The following is a 17,730-nucleotide window of genomic DNA, read 5'->3' on the forward strand; positions in this document are numbered from 1 at the left end:
ATTTAGTTTTTAAACTGTCTTCCTTGCTGGCATGAAAAACTGGGACTTTATCTGTCTTCATTTCATGCAAATAAATAAAAAAATGCTGGCCAAGAAGTCAGAACATGAGAATTCTCATCTGGCTTTACAGAACTCTATGATGCTAGGCCAAAATCCCTGTACCTCAGTTTCTCCCAGTAACTTCTCTGAACCAAGGATTCTATTTTTTATGTACTCACATACTGCCTAGCCTTATACATATATAATAAGCCTACGACAAGTTTGTAAACTGAGTTGTAAAATGGAACGAGTTATTTCTGGTCTATTTCTTCCACAGAGCTGTTATAAAGATGAAATGGGACTGTATTTTTAAGTGTTCTGTTTTCCAAAGGGATCGGAGTATGGTTTTCTGCCTCTGAAAATGGGGCATTTGTTTTGATATAGAAAATCTACAGTCTGCTCAGATTATACCTGTCCCAAACAGCAATGTTCATGTACTCCTGCTAATTAAGAGAACCACAATGTCATCACCAAATTCGCTAGGCAGAAGCCCTAACCACTAGCATCCCACAGCAATGCTGTGATGCTCTAGTCGCCTACAGCTTTCTTAGACTCACAGCTTTATAGAACTGGAAGGGCTCTATGAATGCCCCTCATATGAAAGTTGAAAAATTTGAGCCACTGGAGGAAAAGGAGTCTGCCCTGAGGTCATATAACCCATGAGTGACTTTGGTGTCAGTCCCGTGCTATCTACATCCACCTTGCTTTATTTTCCCCAGCTTCTCCTAGGAAATTTCTCTACCTCTTCCTAACATATGTATATTTACATTATAATCAGTTGAAACACGCTTTAGCAATATACCCATTTGGAACTGTGCTTTGGAAATTTAATAGGTGGAATTATATTCCTGAGCTGTCTCATTACTCATTTTCAAACTGCTTATGAAACTTTTCTTCTAATTCAAGGTCAAGGAAAGGTGAATTTGGTGAGGGGATTCAATTTTCCCTCATAAACATCTCCCTTAGTCTAAAAAAGTAAATACTTAAAAAATGTAAATTTAGATCTCCCTGCACAAGAACTCAAGGCCACCAAATATGCTTATAGCATCTATCTATCTATCTACCTATCTTTAAATTAAAATACCTATCTTCAGACTGGTACGTTTAAAAAGACTTTCCTGAAAAAGATATTTACACTATTATTTCCATGGCTTTGGAAATCAAAATTCGTAGCTTTGATTTTTAATTGGAAGTTCATGTTCAACTTTAGCATCTCTACAATCTTATTTAATTGGGACTGCTTTATTAAATAGAGTGAATACAACCACACTCTTCAAAGCAAAATTTGTGGAGATCATGAATCACATACGAAAAATAGATATGACATAGCTAGTGAAACATTTTTATAAAGTTTGAGATGCTTATAATTCTTGATCAATCCTATGATGGACTCCGCTTTATTGAATGATGATGTAAGTGGGCTTAGGTAAAAGCCTCAAGTAAGTATAAATGACAGAGGGAAGGGATATTTTTTAAACAAACAATTACTTTTGAATTACCTTTAAAATTCTATTTAGTTAAGCAGAAGCAATTTACATAAAAAGTTTGTTTCCTGAGAGGTAATATTTACTTGGAATAGAAAGTATAAAATAGCAATGTGTTTTTATAAGGCTGTATTATTTTGTGATGTTAAAGACTTCTTGGCTATCTTGGAAAAGAAAAAAAAAGATTTATGTATCTTGATATACACAGCACTCTCCCTCAGGGTTCATAAGGCAATTTCAATGATTTATTCAAGAAATATTTAATGGGACACTACCATATGCCAAGTCCTCTTTGCTAGGCGGTATTCAGTGCTATTGGAAAAAAAGTGCTTACTCTGACTTGTGACTACTTCCCCTAGTTTGCTGAGATTTTATAAAAACTGAATAATCTTTCACATTTCCCCACATTTATAGTTTTCTGTCCTACACTTTTGAATCCCAAAAGCCCCAGTGTCTCAGTGGCCTAGAGCCTCCTCTAGGCCCTGTTCCCGCTCAACCCCCTCCCGCCGAGATTTTTCCTCAAAAACTGTGGTCTAAATATATCCACATTTCTGAATTTCTTGTATGAGCCTAATGCAAATTTAAAAAGAATCATCCACCATGAAGCTGTTCTGGGAGGACTACATTATAAATTGCTACATAAAATCTGGGAGGAGGAAAGTGTAAAAATCATGCTTAAGGAGGAGGTGTCTGTCTGTGGGACAGCTTTTTCAGTATCATACCTTGAGCGGAGGAACCCTGGGTTCCTCTCTTGGAGGCTGCTCTTTCTCCGGTGGGCTGCTGGATGATGCGTTCCGGGTTGACTGATCATCTTCTATCCTAGCTCTCTTTTCCTTACAAATTCCAAAGCTGTGCTGCTCTGCGGTTTTCCTCTTTGATATCTCTGATTCTCTGCTGTCATTTCTTACCCCCTCAGGTGACCTGGAGGGCTCTGCTGACTTGGAAGCATGCGAGCTCTCCGACCGATTCTGTGTGCTCCCTTGTTTATGTGCTTTATTTCTAGAACCTTCTGAAAATGAAGCCTTATCCACCGATGAGACATACTGCTTATCCTGTAATTTAACTGAGGGAAGCTCACTGACCTTACTCTCTGTCTCTTCAGAAAAGACAGATACTTCCAATGGGGAGGACATGCCTTTCTTTTCTGTTCTCTGCAGAACGCTATGATTTTTAACTTTCATCATTTCTGCAGAAGGAAGTTCTGGGATAGAAGCAGGATAGGGCTTCTCAGTTTCCACGTGTGATTTAGAAGGCTGCTGACTCAGGGTCTTACTGTGCAATTCTTCAGATGGAAAAGCTTCAGGAGCTATGGAAGAAGGACCCATTTTGATGGGCTCAGGAGTACTGGACAGAGTCTTGGGTTGAGAGATAAAGTTCTCAGCCAGGGATTTGGCAGGGGTAGAAGGCTCATCTTTCTGCGGGGAGAGCGGTTCTTCAGATACCGAAGGCGACTTTTTTTGTGGGTGCACCATTCTTTCATTCATGGAAGAATTAGAAACTGGAGATGTTTCCAAGGGAAGTGGCAGAGTAGACACAAAAGTGGTCTCGGAGGTGAGAAGCATGGAAGACACTGAAGAGGTTTCGGATGTCAAGGGTAAATCTGACATTGGTGATGTTTCCGATGTTAGAGGTAAGTTGGATACTGGTGATGCTTCAGAGGTTAATGGCAAAGTGGACATAAGTGATGCTTCTGATATTTCAGGTGACGTGGATGCTGGAGATATTTCTGACATCAGAGATGCATGAAGGTTTTCATCAGGAGGATTTCTCTGATTATATTTGTCTGTATTTTCAGTGCTGGACACTTCAGAACAAAATGTTGTCTCCAGGGAGGCTGGAGTACATGACTCCTCTGATGTGGACTGGGTTTCCCCACCTGGGGATGGCACGCTGGTGCAGGCTCCCTCTGGGCTCTCGGAGGAGAAGGACGTTTCAGAGATGCAAGCGTTTTCAGAAAGCTGCTCGTCAGGATCACTCTGCAGCTCCATGTCCACAGCAACTCCTTCACTTGGAAACTGGTCTTCCAGAGAAGGTGCTGCTGTTTTTATTTTTGGAGTATTGGTCTCTATTACAGTTTCTGGCTCCTTAAGTTCTGTGTCACTGACATGAGTCACAGATGAAGTGGAAGGAAGAAGAGAGTCACAGACTTCAAGCTGATCAATAACAACGGACATTTCTTCCTGGGGAGATTCTGATTTGTCTTCGATCTTAACTTCAAGATGAGGCAACGTTTCTAAAACATCGTTCATCACAACACAGGATTCCAAGGTATCTTCGGGAGGTGTTATTTGAGGCTCTTCACAAGGGTGGGCTGGACTTTCAGACTCCTCAGAAAACTCAGGGATTGTCTTGTGATGTTCATCCTGGCATTCGCAGATGCTAGTCTCCACCTCTTCTGCAACTTCCTCCTGAATCAGAGACGCCTCAGGAATCAGGATATCCTCAGGTGCGGACTCCGCCATGGCGTCTCTCGCTGCACCCTCTATCATAGGACACAGCGTGTCGCAGAAATCAGGCTCTGGAGAAGCTGCGCTTCTCATGCTTTTTGGCTTTTCTTCTTCCAAGGGCGTCTGCACAGAAGGCCCAGGAGGGCCAGAGGTCCCACAGGAGGAACTACTCTCAGCTCCATCACTGTTTGGTCCGGAAGTCAGCTTCACAGAATCCTCTCTCGACATGCCCAACCTGAACAGAAATTGGGAATATTAGAGGGCTGCCCAACCACAAAACATGAAAGGTTCAACCTGAAGTTCCCACAAATACAGTATTCAATGGAAGTAAATGCATTAAGTGTATTTTATCATCCCCAAGTACCATGCTTAATTTATGTAAGCTAATTTATGGTGGTGTAGGGTCTCTATTGCTTTAATAATAATTATAATAATAATAGCTAAAACAAGCTCCACTTTTGGCTAAGAAAGGCACTTATTTTGTATGCAAAGACATAGGAGCTTTACCAAGTGTCAATAAAAGGATTAACAAAAAGGATCCAACAAAAGATCAGCAAATATGTTCAGGAAAGCTAAAGAATGTGTCAGATCTAAAATTTTTTAAAGAAAAAACAGAGTGGCCAGTGCCACGGCTCACTTGGCTAATCCCCCACCTGCGGCACCGGCGCCCCGGGTTCTAGTCCCAGTTGGGAAGCCAGGTACTAGTCCCGGTTGCTCCTCTTCCAGTCCAGCTCTCTGCTGTGGCCTGGGAGGGCAGCGGAGGATGGCCCAGGTGCTTGGGTCCCTGCACCCACATGGGATACCGGGAGGAAGCACCCGGTTCCTGGCTTTGGATCGGCGCAGCGCCAGCTGTAGCGGCCATTAGGGGAGTGAACCAATGGAAGGAAGACCTTTCTCTCTGTCTCTCTCTCACTGTCTATAACTCTACCTGTCAAATAAAAAAAAAAAAAACTTATTCTCTTATAATAGAAAATTATCTAAATGTTGGGGATACAACAGAACCAAATAAGAACAATAGCAGATTAATGCAATACATCAAATTCTGATGTTGAAATTACCTCAAAATTACCTCACTGGTTCTTAAGCCAATTTAAGAAATGTTACTCAAATTACCTTACTGCAGCTTCTAAGTGTCTAAACAAAGACCATATAAAATTTGTGATAGAATGTGGTTTTAAGCTACAATATCAGCATCCAATGATTGAGAAATAGGATATAGGAAGTCATGAGGATAAGCTTAAGAGAGAACATTTCCAGAGAAAGTAACCCATTTGGGTGAAGAAATATAGCTGTAGAGCTGTAATGCAAGAAAGTAGCTCAGTGAAATCCACCTTAAGTTTTATTTAAATAAAATGCACAAAATGAAAGGAAATTGAACTTGAATATACTTTTGGGGTATTTGATCACTGCTTTCTTTACTAACATTCATAAAGCTATGAAAGGAAGATAGAAGATGCTACCTTCATAATTAGTTTTGTTCCCCTCAATTTTCCCTAAGATGGGTTTAAAGTCAGTTACAATTTATAAGTATGCCTTACTAAGAGCAGCAAAATTATATTATAGACAAATTTAAAGCAGAATAATTAGGTAGAAATAAAGTCCCCTGAGAGACTGGGTCAAGCAGAGATACCACTGATAAGTAGCTCTGTATATAACATATAGAAATCTAAGGCCCTGGAAGCCATATTTCTGTTGTTTGGTTAATAACAATATTATTAAATATAAATGTAGGTAATGATATAATAATATATATGTATTATGTGTATAACAACATAAATATATTTATATCAAAATTTTAACTTGGGGGCTGGCACTATGGTTCAGTAGGTTAAGCCACCACTTGCAATGCTGGCATCCTGTACTGGAGTTGTTTGAGTTTTTGCTGCTCCACTTCCAGAGAATGTGCTTGGGAATGCAGTAGATGACGGCCCAAGTACTTGAGTCCCTGTCACCCAAGTGTGAGACCAGGGTGGAATCTTGGCTCCTGGCTTCAGCATGGCCCAGGCTCATCCACTGTAGGTATCTGAGGAGTGAACCAGTGGATGGAAGATCGGTCGGTCTCTCTCTCTCTCTCACACACACACACATTTTGCCTTTCAAATAATGAAAATTATTTTCATAAGAAGATAGATTTAAGATGGCACGAGGCATACAAGGAAGATGCTCACAGCATACCCCATTTCATACAAAGGAAAATCCTAAACTCCAGAAATCTACATCAAAAATTCAGAGACCAAACTCCTTCATCATAAATTAGCATCCATATAGGTGATCTCTCAGCAACAAAAATGAAAATGGTGGTATTATTTTATAGGCAGACTAAACCAACAAGAATCATAATATATATCCATAACAGTAATCAGAGGACTAATTCAGACATGTATTAACTAGAGACAAGTTTGGATACTAACTTCCTGAAAAACTTTAGAGCAATGAAAAGGGAAGGTACAGGGTGTTGGTCAGCTGAAGACTGTCTTGCGCTGGAGCAAACCCTCAAAAATATTGGGGAAATACAAGTAAAATGAAATATACAAAATATATCTGTCATCTAATACATAATCAAACATAGAAAAGAACAAGGAATAAGTCCAACGATGGAAGGAGATATCCATCAACACAGTACACCAAGGAGAGGATCTACTCGAGGAATATTTTGTATTCAGAGTTTGGAGATGGTGGTGGAGGGTCATGCTTACGTATAGTACCATAGCTATCAGATCCCAGGACAGGACTATATAGCCTGGCATCCAGGAGATCTGTGAAGTTGCTAAATTTCATACAAAAATTGTTCCTCTGTTTGATTTTTTTCTAAGAACATGCAGGACTAAGACCTCGAGCAGGTTACTTAACCTGATAGTATAAACCTGGAAAAACTACTTAGCTTCACCTTCCCTCAAAATCATTTTTTATTATAATAACTTTTTTAATTGAAAAAAATTTTAAAATTCTTATTAGAAGAATAATAATGGTGGCTACCTTGTACATTTGTTGGGAATTAAATGAAATACTTGCTAATAAGCTCCTTGAGACCTATCCGAGCCTCAACGTGTATTGCCGAGTGCCTGGAATGTAGGCTCTCAGAAGGAGAGTCTGAGAAGCCCCAGGGGTGACCACATCCCTGTCTGGAGAAGTATCTGGCACAGAGGAGAGGCTGAGTAAATACTGTTGAATCAATAACAGAGTAAGTACTTCCCTCTGCAGTTAAGGACCAGTCCTTGGAGGTGATGAATGCAGTAATGGCTCCGCTATTCCTGAGAAGAGTGCTCGCAACGTCACCTTTCACAGACAGAAGGAGATGTAGGGCCGCTGCAGGACTTTCAGTCCCAACCTCCAGGGCTCGCAAGCCTGCTGGGCAACAGGACAACCTGCAAGGCTTTTAAACCCACTGATCCCTAAGTTCAACTCTTAGAAATTACCAGGCTGTTTGGGGTTGGTCTGAGAAATCTATTTTTAAAAATCTCCAAGGAGGATTTAGATGCAGCCAGGACTGAGAAATACTGCTGTTGACTACAGGTATAGACAAGACATACTACTAGCCTGCCACATTTTAATCATTGAGGAAATACATCAGTTTTGCTTATGTAGGTACGTACATCCAGGAATTCCAACACAGAGATTATAAACAGGCCTTCCCAACCAACGGTCAACTCATCAAGGCTAGCTCACTCCGAGGAAGTGGCCTGCTAATCACCAGATTCCTTTTCAAGAAGAACTCTTATGTGATACTCTTTCTGGCACATCACCCCTCACTGATGGGTAAAATTATGTGACATGAGATCAAATGGCACAGGGTTTCTTACTTGCAACTACTTTTGTGTCTTTTACAGAAAGCAATAAGTTTCAAACACTAATTTCCTATGTGTGGATTAGAGCACAAATTCTTTTACTATGGAGGATCTGAAGTTATTGGCAATAGTGCCTCAATTCCTCCTTTTCAGGGATGTCTGTAAGACACGAATTCTGCCCATGTGGATTATGTCTTCTAAACAAAAGGCCTTTAAAGCTTCATGGCTTCTGGGTTAGTTTAGCTACTACCACATTTACCTGTTGCCGCTTTTGTTTTAAAAAGGAAACACACACACACACACACACACACACACACACATAAATAATACATTGAAAAGAGGTGGAGGAGGATGATGGGTAACATGAAGAATAACACCTCCGACTTTCCCTAAAACAAGAACTAAGCAAAGATTAGCATCTACATGCACAATCAATGTTTTGGGGGTAAAATATGAGAACTAGATATGTTTCTTAGTAAAACTACTTATCTCTAAAGCATCCATTAATAGAAATACTCAGGCAAAAGAATTGGAGAATTTTACTAAGATCCATTTAAGAAAACCAAAATTGACTGCTACTGGATTTCATGTGCTATTTTTGGTCCAAAATGAATTTTCATGAACAAGTTATAAACCCTTGAAAATGCATTTTTTAAAATTTAAGTGCTGATATGCCACTATAATTTTACCTGCAATTTCGTACACCGAGGGACTATCGCCTTTTATCACAGGTTTATTAAGTTTTACTGCATCTGAGTGTGCTATGTGAAGCAGAGAATTACATTTTCATTTCCTTCTATGAGAAATGAGAAAAAATGCTCTAGTACTTACTTTTCTCCATAAAACCTCTCAAAGAATTTTTCTTTCCAAGGTTCTGTTTTCTTTTCCTTCTCAATTTCTTGCCTTATCCGCAATTGCATTTCTGGGGTAAATTCCCCTGGAAGGAAAATATTAATATACTGAATAAAAGTGGTCTCCTCATCTCTCAACTAATAAGGGACACAAACCATCCATTTGAACAAATTTATAGGTGTTGAAAAGAAAAAGAATGAGTAGTGACGTCATTTCTATAAATTTCTCTTATGAAAATCACTCAAAGAGTCATTTCACAAAAGATGAACTCTAAAGCATTTACCAATTATATTGCAGGGGCTGGCTTTGTGGCATAGTGGGTAAAGCTGCCACCTGTGATGTCAGCATCCCATATGGGCCTGGTTCATATCCCAGCTGCTCTACTTCTCATACAACTTTGTTAATGGTCTAGGAAAGGCAGTAGAAGATGACCCAAGTGTTTGAGTCCCTGCAGCCACCTTGGATACCCAGATGAAGCTGCTGGCTTTGGTCTGGCTCAGCCCTGACAGTTGCAGCCATCTAGAGAGTGAACCAGCAGATGGAAGATATTTCTTTCCCCATCTCTCCCTCTCTCTCTGTAGCTCTTTCAAAAATAAATAAGTAAGTAGTAAATAAATTAATCTTTAAAAAGATGCACTGCATGCTAGGGGCTGTAAATGAAAGAATGTACATTCACCATCCTTACTGAAACTATCCTGGTGGGAGAAGAGGCATTGTAGTTTACTATATTATAAACTACATGCCCTCTCTAGGCCTAAGGAATAAGTGTATAGAAGTACAGAGGGAAAGTACTTCATGCTGCCTAAGTACATGAAGGAAGACCACATGGAGAAGCTGATGCCTGAGTTAGCTTTTGAAGGATAGATAATGAGGCTTTTATTAAGTAATTAAGTTATAAGAATCAGAGGTATGAATATAAATGTATCTTCTTTTGAGTGTCCAATTGTGAGAACATAGGAAATAAATGGGAAAATAAGACTAAGGCCAGTCACCCAACATGTTTTCCAAAGGGGGTTATGCATTTTGCTACACGAGACAGAGGGAGGGCCTGTTGGCATTCAGTGTGAGAGGAACATAGCCAAGTAAGCAGCTTAGACAGATTGCCAACAGGGTGAAGAAAGCGGAGGACTCTAGCTAAGAGTTTACGAAACATCATAGGTGAGAGATGCAGATTATAACTGGGCCAGGAGCAGTGGGAAGGCTGAAGAGGTGTGCAGTACTTGACCAGACAGGCTTGGGGAAATGGAAGCTCAAACATATTATTAAGATCATCAACAGGGGTGAGGAAAGAAGCAACGTTATAGAAGGAGAGAAAACAGAAGGAGGAGATATGAAAGGGAAGACCGTGAATTTAATATTGGGCATCTTGGTTTTACGCTGCCTAATATCAGCTAGTGAGATTTAGTAGCCATGGGGGAATGGAACACTGGAGTACAGAGGGAAGCAAGAGTCTGATTTGCAAGTGCTGGCATGCGGTGACAGCTGGAATGAAGGTGGTGAATAAGGCTGCTTGGAGAATAGGAGAATGTACAATTTATATTTCCATGAACTTTTTGAGTACCCTTATAGGTATGATTAGAGAAAAAAATGCTAGTGACATCAACATTTCCCAACAGAAGGAAGCTTGTGAAGGGAACTGAGAAAGGGCTGTCAGAAAGGTGGGCCCCAAAACAACCTTAAATAGATCATAAGTGTCTCAAGAAGGTGGTTTCAAATTGGATGGGATCAAAAACAAATGAAACATTGAAGGAGGAACCTGAATTGCACTATTGTACTGAGATGATGAAATTAGACAATGCTAGCAGAAAGCATTCTCCTCTTGGAGAATACTCTATATAGTGGGCCCACACCTAACTTCTAACAGCTTAAGTGCACACAGAGTAAAAACCTGGTAGCCCTGGGTGGATTTCAGTCTTTCAAGAAGTTGGGTAACCCAACAAAGGATAAGGTGAAATAGCAGCTTTGGAGGTAAAATGTATTTCATCAAATTTCTCTAGGGTCCAGCAGACAATACACAGTGGATTAAACCATGTGATTAAAATTACCATCCCAGAGAAAATCTTAATATATAAAAAATAAGTATCAGGTCTCAGATAAAATCATGCTTTCTTCAAAAATATCTGATCCCTCAAACTGCCAAGTATAACAAAAGAATTAATGAATTAATTTAGAATGGGATGTAAATTTACTAAGTTAAAGTATATTTAAGGGAGGAAAAAATTTGGAAATCAGAGAAAGAGGACACTCAGTACAACTGTGTATGCCAATGTCACAGAATAACAGAAAACAGAAACTCACCTTCTGCCAGTCGTTGCTTCCACCCTTGCGCTGCATATGCAAAAAATTCATTATTCAGAGCTGAAGTGCTGAGGCGTAAAATTCCATCACTTCCCATCTAGGAAATAAGCCGACAAAATGAGATTTCATCAGGAAGAATTAAAAGCAAAAGTATGCACAAAGGCAGCAAAAACACAGTGGTGTTGGGGAGTGTGTGTATGTGTGTGTGTGGGGGTGGGGGGGAGAGAGAGAGAGAGGAGGAAAAGAACTTGACCCAAGGTGAATCTCCTAGAATGAAAATTGCATGCACTCTGCTTGCTGATATAGGGGACAGAAGAAATTAGTGGGTTGTCCTTGATTGGTTTTAAGTTATAGTGATGAAGTGGAGACAAATCAAATAAAAAGTGAAACAGCACGCAATGAGAATTAAGAAATACAAAAAGAAAAAGCTTAGGGAAGGTATTTAGGTGGCCATGGAGTGGTTAGGAAGAACTGGTGCATGGACAGGGGAGACTGGCAGGGATTAGACAGAGCAGTTAGAGATCAAAGCACATCGCACACTGGCAGACAGCATGCTTGCATAGTGCAGAGGCAGGATGTAATAAATCATCAGCAACTGAACCTTTATGAGGGTATGAGGATGCTTTAGCATGGTACTCAAAGGCCTGGCAAACTATAAACCTAGCCAGATTTTTCCAGGGTTTCCTCTTATGTCGATGTGTATAATTCATAGGTCCTAAACTCCAGTTATTTACTATTACCTGAAAATGCACTCAGAGAGTTCTTATGCCATTGTTTCTGTTTGTTTATGATCTTCTCTACACCTCATTTCACCCATTGAATTATAATTTCTTTAAAAATTTAGCTAAAATGATTCCTTCGTGAATGTGTTAGCTAAACCATCATTCAGAAAACAAAGGAGACTACTGAATCTAAAAGGAAAGGCTATACAAACAAACCAAAGCTGAATAATGGCCAATCATTCCCAGCCATGAAAGACATGGAGAACAAATCTGAGATATGGCATTTTCTGACATCAGACATCCAGAAGAACATAGATCTGATCTCCTGAGTTTCATTTTTAAGAAGACACCAGTAGCCACACTAAAATACTCCATGCAATGGGACAATTTCAGGCAGGATTTCACTCATCCATTAAGCTTTGTTTACTAGCTCTGATATTTCACCTTTATTCAACAGATATGTATTAAGCCTGGCACTTGTATGGCTGCTGGCAACACTGTGGCAATGATGAATAAGGCCTTGCCATTACATTTTGAATATATTCCAGATACACCAGATGCTTCTTGGCCCTATGTATCACTTTAGCTCATCCAGATTCAGCATGGTTGTAATAGACTGGGCACCATGTCAGTATTCTATATCATGGGTTTCCCTCATCCCCAAGATTGAGTAGAAGAATGTCCCAACCTGCCCACCCTTTGATGAGGCTGTTCTATAACACTGTCCTTTGGAACGTGGCTTATACACTGAACCAATGGATGCTGTGGTGCTGTGTCCCCAGTAGCTAGAATAGGGTGAACTGAATGAGCCTCTGTGTTACCACTCCCAGAGATCATTGGATCAGACTGTGTGTTCCATGGCTCTGCAGCTCTGGACTTGGGTGAGACATTCAGGTCCCTAGGGTAGAATCATTCTGACCAGAGCAAGGTTTCTCAATTTTGGCATTACTGTCATTTGCAGTCAGATAATTCTATGGTGTGAGGTCATGCTTTGTGCATTGTGTTTAGCAGCACTGCTGGTCTCTAACCACTATATACCAGTAGCAACCATCTTCCCAGCTGTTGCAAGCAAAATGCTTCAAAATATCACCAAGTGTCTTTTGGGGGTAAAAAGTTCATCACCATTTGAGGATTACTGCACTAAAAGGGTAAGTATTCCACTGTAGCTAAAGCTCTGCCCGGTTCCCTTGTACCTCTCATACTGTTTGACCAGGAGGTAAAGAGTGGAGTGGGTAGACAAATGTGATCATCATCCTTGGCCATCAGGAGGAAACAGGATTGCTGCCACACAGCATGGGCAGGGAGGGGTATGTGCAGAATTCTAGGAAATCACTGGGACGTCTCTTGGTGTCTCCATGCCTGGTAGAACAGTGACCAATGATCACTGCATAGATAGTATAAAAGGGCAAGGCAACCATGGACTCAGACTCTGCAGGAATGGTGATGTGGGTCACTCCACCAAGCAAACTAGCAGAAATGCTGGCCAAGGGTGAGGAAATGCAGATGTGGGTCTCAATGGAGGGAGATGATAAATTGTAATCACAGCCTTAAGACTGGGTTGAGATGAGCGCAGCTTGTAGCTGGTCAACTGATCAGCTTGTTTTCCTCTTTCCAACATACTTCCCAAGCCATTCCTTAAAAAGTTAGCGGCAGGTTGGTCTTCATGTGAGGCACAGCAAGATGTGGGTAGTACAAAAGGTAGCGTGCAAGACATTTGTGATACTCTATTCTGTATCATTTAGCCTGTGTGAGTACTGAGCGGCTGGGGTAAATAGCTGAATACCCTACAAAACTCCAGGACATTCTCTGAAGCACAGAGGCCTCTGAGACGCCCTGCAGGTGCAGTCTGAAAATGCAGAGTCTGGACCTGGGCACTATTCACAATCCATAGGAGTTATAAACCATGGGCAAAGTCCTTTTCTATGGTGTCCTTCTGTGGGACAATTCTGTAGCTCATGCTGCACATTTGCTTAAATAGACCTGAACCCACCTGTCCAGAGGGCTTCTCCTTTGCATGTCTCACACTAATTCCTGGATTCTGCTTCAAAACTACTTCTACTCAAGTTTTTGTCTGGGGTTCTGCTTTGGAAGGAAAGGAGCCAGGAAGAATTCTACACAAGATTCTGAAGTGAAGGAGTTTGAGCCTTACCTTCTACCTAGGAGTGGCCCAGTGAACCTACTAGAAGGAAACACAATGCCCCAGGTAATGGTCTCCAGGTTCATATTCCCACTTTGATTTTATCTTTGCGTATTTATTACCTTTTTTGATGTGAGCAATGATGGCAGGGGTAAAGCGGAGATGTGAAGTGTTACTCTTGATAATGGGAAACTACCCAAAATGTTGAAGGTTGGGAAAAGTTTTATTTTTATTTATGCTAGCAAATATGACTTTAGTATCTGTGTAAAGGATAAGACAGAAAGGTTACGGACAGACACAGAAACAATCAGAAATGGGACTGGGACACTTCAGCATAAGATTATAAAAGGAAGGCAAATTGGAGAGATACGCAGGACTGGGTGAAGGTCTCAGTAGTCCCAGAAGATAAAGGCATTGGGAGAATACTTCAAGAGATGCTAAAATTGCTCAGGATGGTTTGGAAGATGGATTGGATGAAACAGATGACAAACCTTGAATACAAGTCTTTCAGGAACATGCTGATGAAGAAGGTGTAGCAACAACAATAAGGATGAGGACAAGATAGACATTTGAACAGTATGCCTCTAAGAAGTCTGACATTTTTCTGCAAATATTGATTCTTAATCTATGTCATTGTGGTTCAGGAACTTTGGAGGAAAAAGTAACTACTTAGGAAGACTAAAAATGAAAAGTGGAATGGGTGTTATGGTGCTGCAAGTTAAAACATCCCATGTCAGAATACTGGGCTACTCCTCTTCAAATCCAGCTTCCTGCTAATGTGCCTGGGAAGCAACAGATGATAGCCCAAATACTAGGGTTCCTGCCACCCATGTGGTAGACCTAGGTGGAGTTAGTTGCTCCTGACTTTGGCCTTGCCTGCTGTAGATGTTGAAGGCATTTGGGGAGTAAGGTAGAAGATGGAAGATCTCCCTCTCTCTCACTCAGCCTTTTAAAAAGATTTTTTTAAAAAAGAAAAATATTTATAGTGCCTATACAGATTTTAATTAGGACTTGTAGGCAGAAAGCAACTTCTCTGTGAAAGTAGAGTTTGTTTACTATGGAGAATATTTACAGAAGATACAGTAAAAAATAATGTAGCATTATTCTATATTTGAGGATATATACAATGTCATAATCTTCTATAGTCTATAAAATGCAGGTATGCACTAAAAGTTTTCTGAACTGTCCTTGGTTTGTGCAATGAAAGACTGAAAATTTAACTCCAGCAGCTGATACACAGAACTTTAGTTTCTTGTATCTTATCGAGACAGGGGCTGGATTAGTTACTGATTGAAATTTCAGCATAATTTTAAGACACAAAGAAATACCAGATCTAGATTAAGTCTGACAGATTCTCAAGATTTCAGTACATGAAAATGCAAGGCAATGTGACATAAGTGCATTCAAGAAAATGGAAGCTAGCCCTGAAGGAAATTTTTTTAAACAGAAAAAATAACATTAACTACCAGATTCCCAGTCTGTATGAGACAGCACAATTCAACACCAGAGCTAAATTAAATTTAGCAAATACATGCCAATAAAACTTTTAAAATACACTATTAATTTTATGGCTTTTAAGAAATACTGTCCAAAAGATATAACATTTTAATGGACTGGAACAATAAACATTTCTGAAAGGTCTATTTATTCACTACTGAGCTATAAATTCTAGGTTTTCTCATTAGCTACAATAGACATGTTTATTCTAAAAAAATCACCTGACTCTCTTATAATGAAGTGTCTAACTATTGATGAGTTATGTTTCCTTTTTAATTAGGAGAAAAATTCTGATCAAAAGTTTTTGAGAGAAATAAATACTAATAAAGAAATAAGTTCTTAATCATACAGAGATGCAAAAGGATCTAAAAGGTTGACATTCTTTCTTGCTGAGTATATATCATATGCTTTTGGTAGTGATTAAATGAACACAGATTTTGTGCGATGAATGTCAAAGGGTTAAGCAAATGTTGTTACATGTACACAGCCAAAATTTAAAATTGAATGAATGTTTTCAGTATAAGAATATGCTTTACTTAATATTAATCTTTTAATCCTCTGTTATAATCATTATCACTTCTTATTTTTTATTTCTTGCATTTGATTCCAAACTGATGTTGTATGGGGGCTGCTTGGAGGAAGAGTGAGAAATATCCTGGAGTGACAAAGGGGCTAAATAGTAATGCAGTGCCTAGAAATACAAGAAATGTGGGTTTCATTCTATAGACAATGGGGGGATGTGAAAAAATTAATCAAAAAAAATCAAGCAGACTGTTGTTTTAGGGTACCAAGATGGGCCTTTCTAAAACTCATTAATAATAAGGTTGTTTGAGAAGACACTGGAAACGAGGAGAAAGTGAGCCATGCAGCTCTCTGGGAAGCAAAGGGAATGTACATGCAAAGTCCCTAGGGTGGGGCTTGCAAGGAGGCCCACAGAGCTGCAGTACAGAGAGTATGAAGAAGTGGGGTCAAGGGGGCAGTGCCTGCCTTGTAGCCCACTGTACAAACTGGCTTCTCTCCTGAGGGAGCTGACCAGCCTTTTGGGGGATTTTAATCACAGGAATGACAAAATGTGACATTTCAAAATGATAGCTCTGACTGTTATGTTTATAAAAAGACTTAGAGCAATGCTATTGAATAGTAATATAAATGTGAGTCACCTGCAATTTTAGTTTTTCTAGTAATCACATTGAAAAGGAAAAGGAAATATGTGAAATAAATTCCTGTAATACATTTTATTTAATACAATGTATCCAAAATGTTAGTTCAACATGTAATCAAAATATAATGTTATTGAGGTATTTTATAGTCCCATTGAATGTTAATTTTTTCAATATCCAGCATGTCTTTTTACAGTACATCTCAGTTCATATCAGTCATATTTCTAGTGCTCAATAGCCACAGGTGGTTTCTGCATTGGACAGCATAATTTTAGAAGAGAAGACTTACCAGGGCCACTTAGCATGTAGTGATTGTAATAAACCAAGAGGAAGATAGTAGCTTGACTAGGGAAGCAGCAGTAGAGGCAGTAAGAGATGGTTGTGTTTTGATTATATTCTAAAGGTTGATGAGGCCGGTGCAGTGGCACAGTAGGTTAATCCTCCACCTGTAGTGCCAGCATCCCATATGGACACTGGTTCTAGTCCTGGCTGCTCCACTTCCAATCCAGCTTTCTGCTGTGGCCTGGGAAAGCAGTAGAAGATGGCCCAACTCCTTGGGCCCCTGTACTCATGTGGGAGACCTGGAAGAAGCTCCTGGTTCCTGGCTTCGGATCAGCACAGCTTTGCCTTTGTGGACAATTAGGGAGTAAACCAGTGGAAGGAAGATCTCTCTCTCTCTCCCTCTCCCTCTCACTGTCTGTAACTCTATCTCTCAAATTAAAAAAAAATATGTTGAGCCAGAGGGCTTGATGATGCATTGAATGTGTGGTATGAAAGAGAACAGGCAAGGATGACAGCAAGGAATTTTGGCCTTGGCAAAAAAAGTATAACACTGCTATTTATTAAAATGGAGAAGACTATAAAATAAGGAGGTATGGTTTTGCGTTTAAGATTCGGATGTTGAACATAAATTCCAATGGGCATCTTAGCCATTTACTCTGGTGTAGAGGACATTCTGCACTAAGGTAACACTAGAGCCAGTGACTCCTATGAAGAAGCATCACAGAGAAAGCCAGTGAACAAAGATGGAAAATCTTTCGGGTTGGTCAGCAATGTGAATGAAGAGGAAGAAGATCAAGACCGCTATAAGAACAGGAATAGATCAGATTCACTGAATGAACATATGTGTGGGTAGTGACTGAGATAAAAATGTGACTGATGATTCCCAAGAATGAGGCTGGAATCATTGGATAGATGCTGGCAGCAGACAGCAGGAAAGGAAAAGTTATGAGGAGGAATGGTATTTAAAACAAAGAAATGATGTTTCCTTTGGATGTGTTGTGTAAAGATATCTTAAAGGTATGCGTGT

At 39.9% G+C, this 17,730-nt stretch overlaps 1 protein-coding gene across 1 annotated transcript in view; it reads right to left on the reverse strand.

Annotated features, from left to right (window-relative positions):
• Positions 1-17,730, reverse strand: part of ASXL3 (ASXL transcriptional regulator 3) — a 118,002-nt gene that overhangs the window by 4,169 nt on the left and 96,103 nt on the right. The window contains exons 7-9 of the mRNA XM_051851304.3: positions 10,906-11,002; positions 8,587-8,692; positions 2,246-4,205 (exon numbers count right to left, since the gene is read on the reverse strand). Coding sequence (XP_051707264.3) covers positions 2,246-4,205; positions 8,587-8,692; positions 10,906-11,002 — 2,163 coding nt within the window. The remainder of the gene's footprint in view (positions 1-2,245; positions 4,206-8,586; positions 8,693-10,905; positions 11,003-17,730) is intronic.

The sequence above is a fragment of the Oryctolagus cuniculus genome, chromosome 10 (genome assembly GCF_051225735.1).
Source record: "Oryctolagus cuniculus isolate XC-2025 breed Fujian yellow rabbit chromosome 10, ASM5122573v1, whole genome shotgun sequence".
NCBI lineage: Eukaryota > Metazoa > Chordata > Mammalia > Lagomorpha > Leporidae > Oryctolagus > Oryctolagus cuniculus.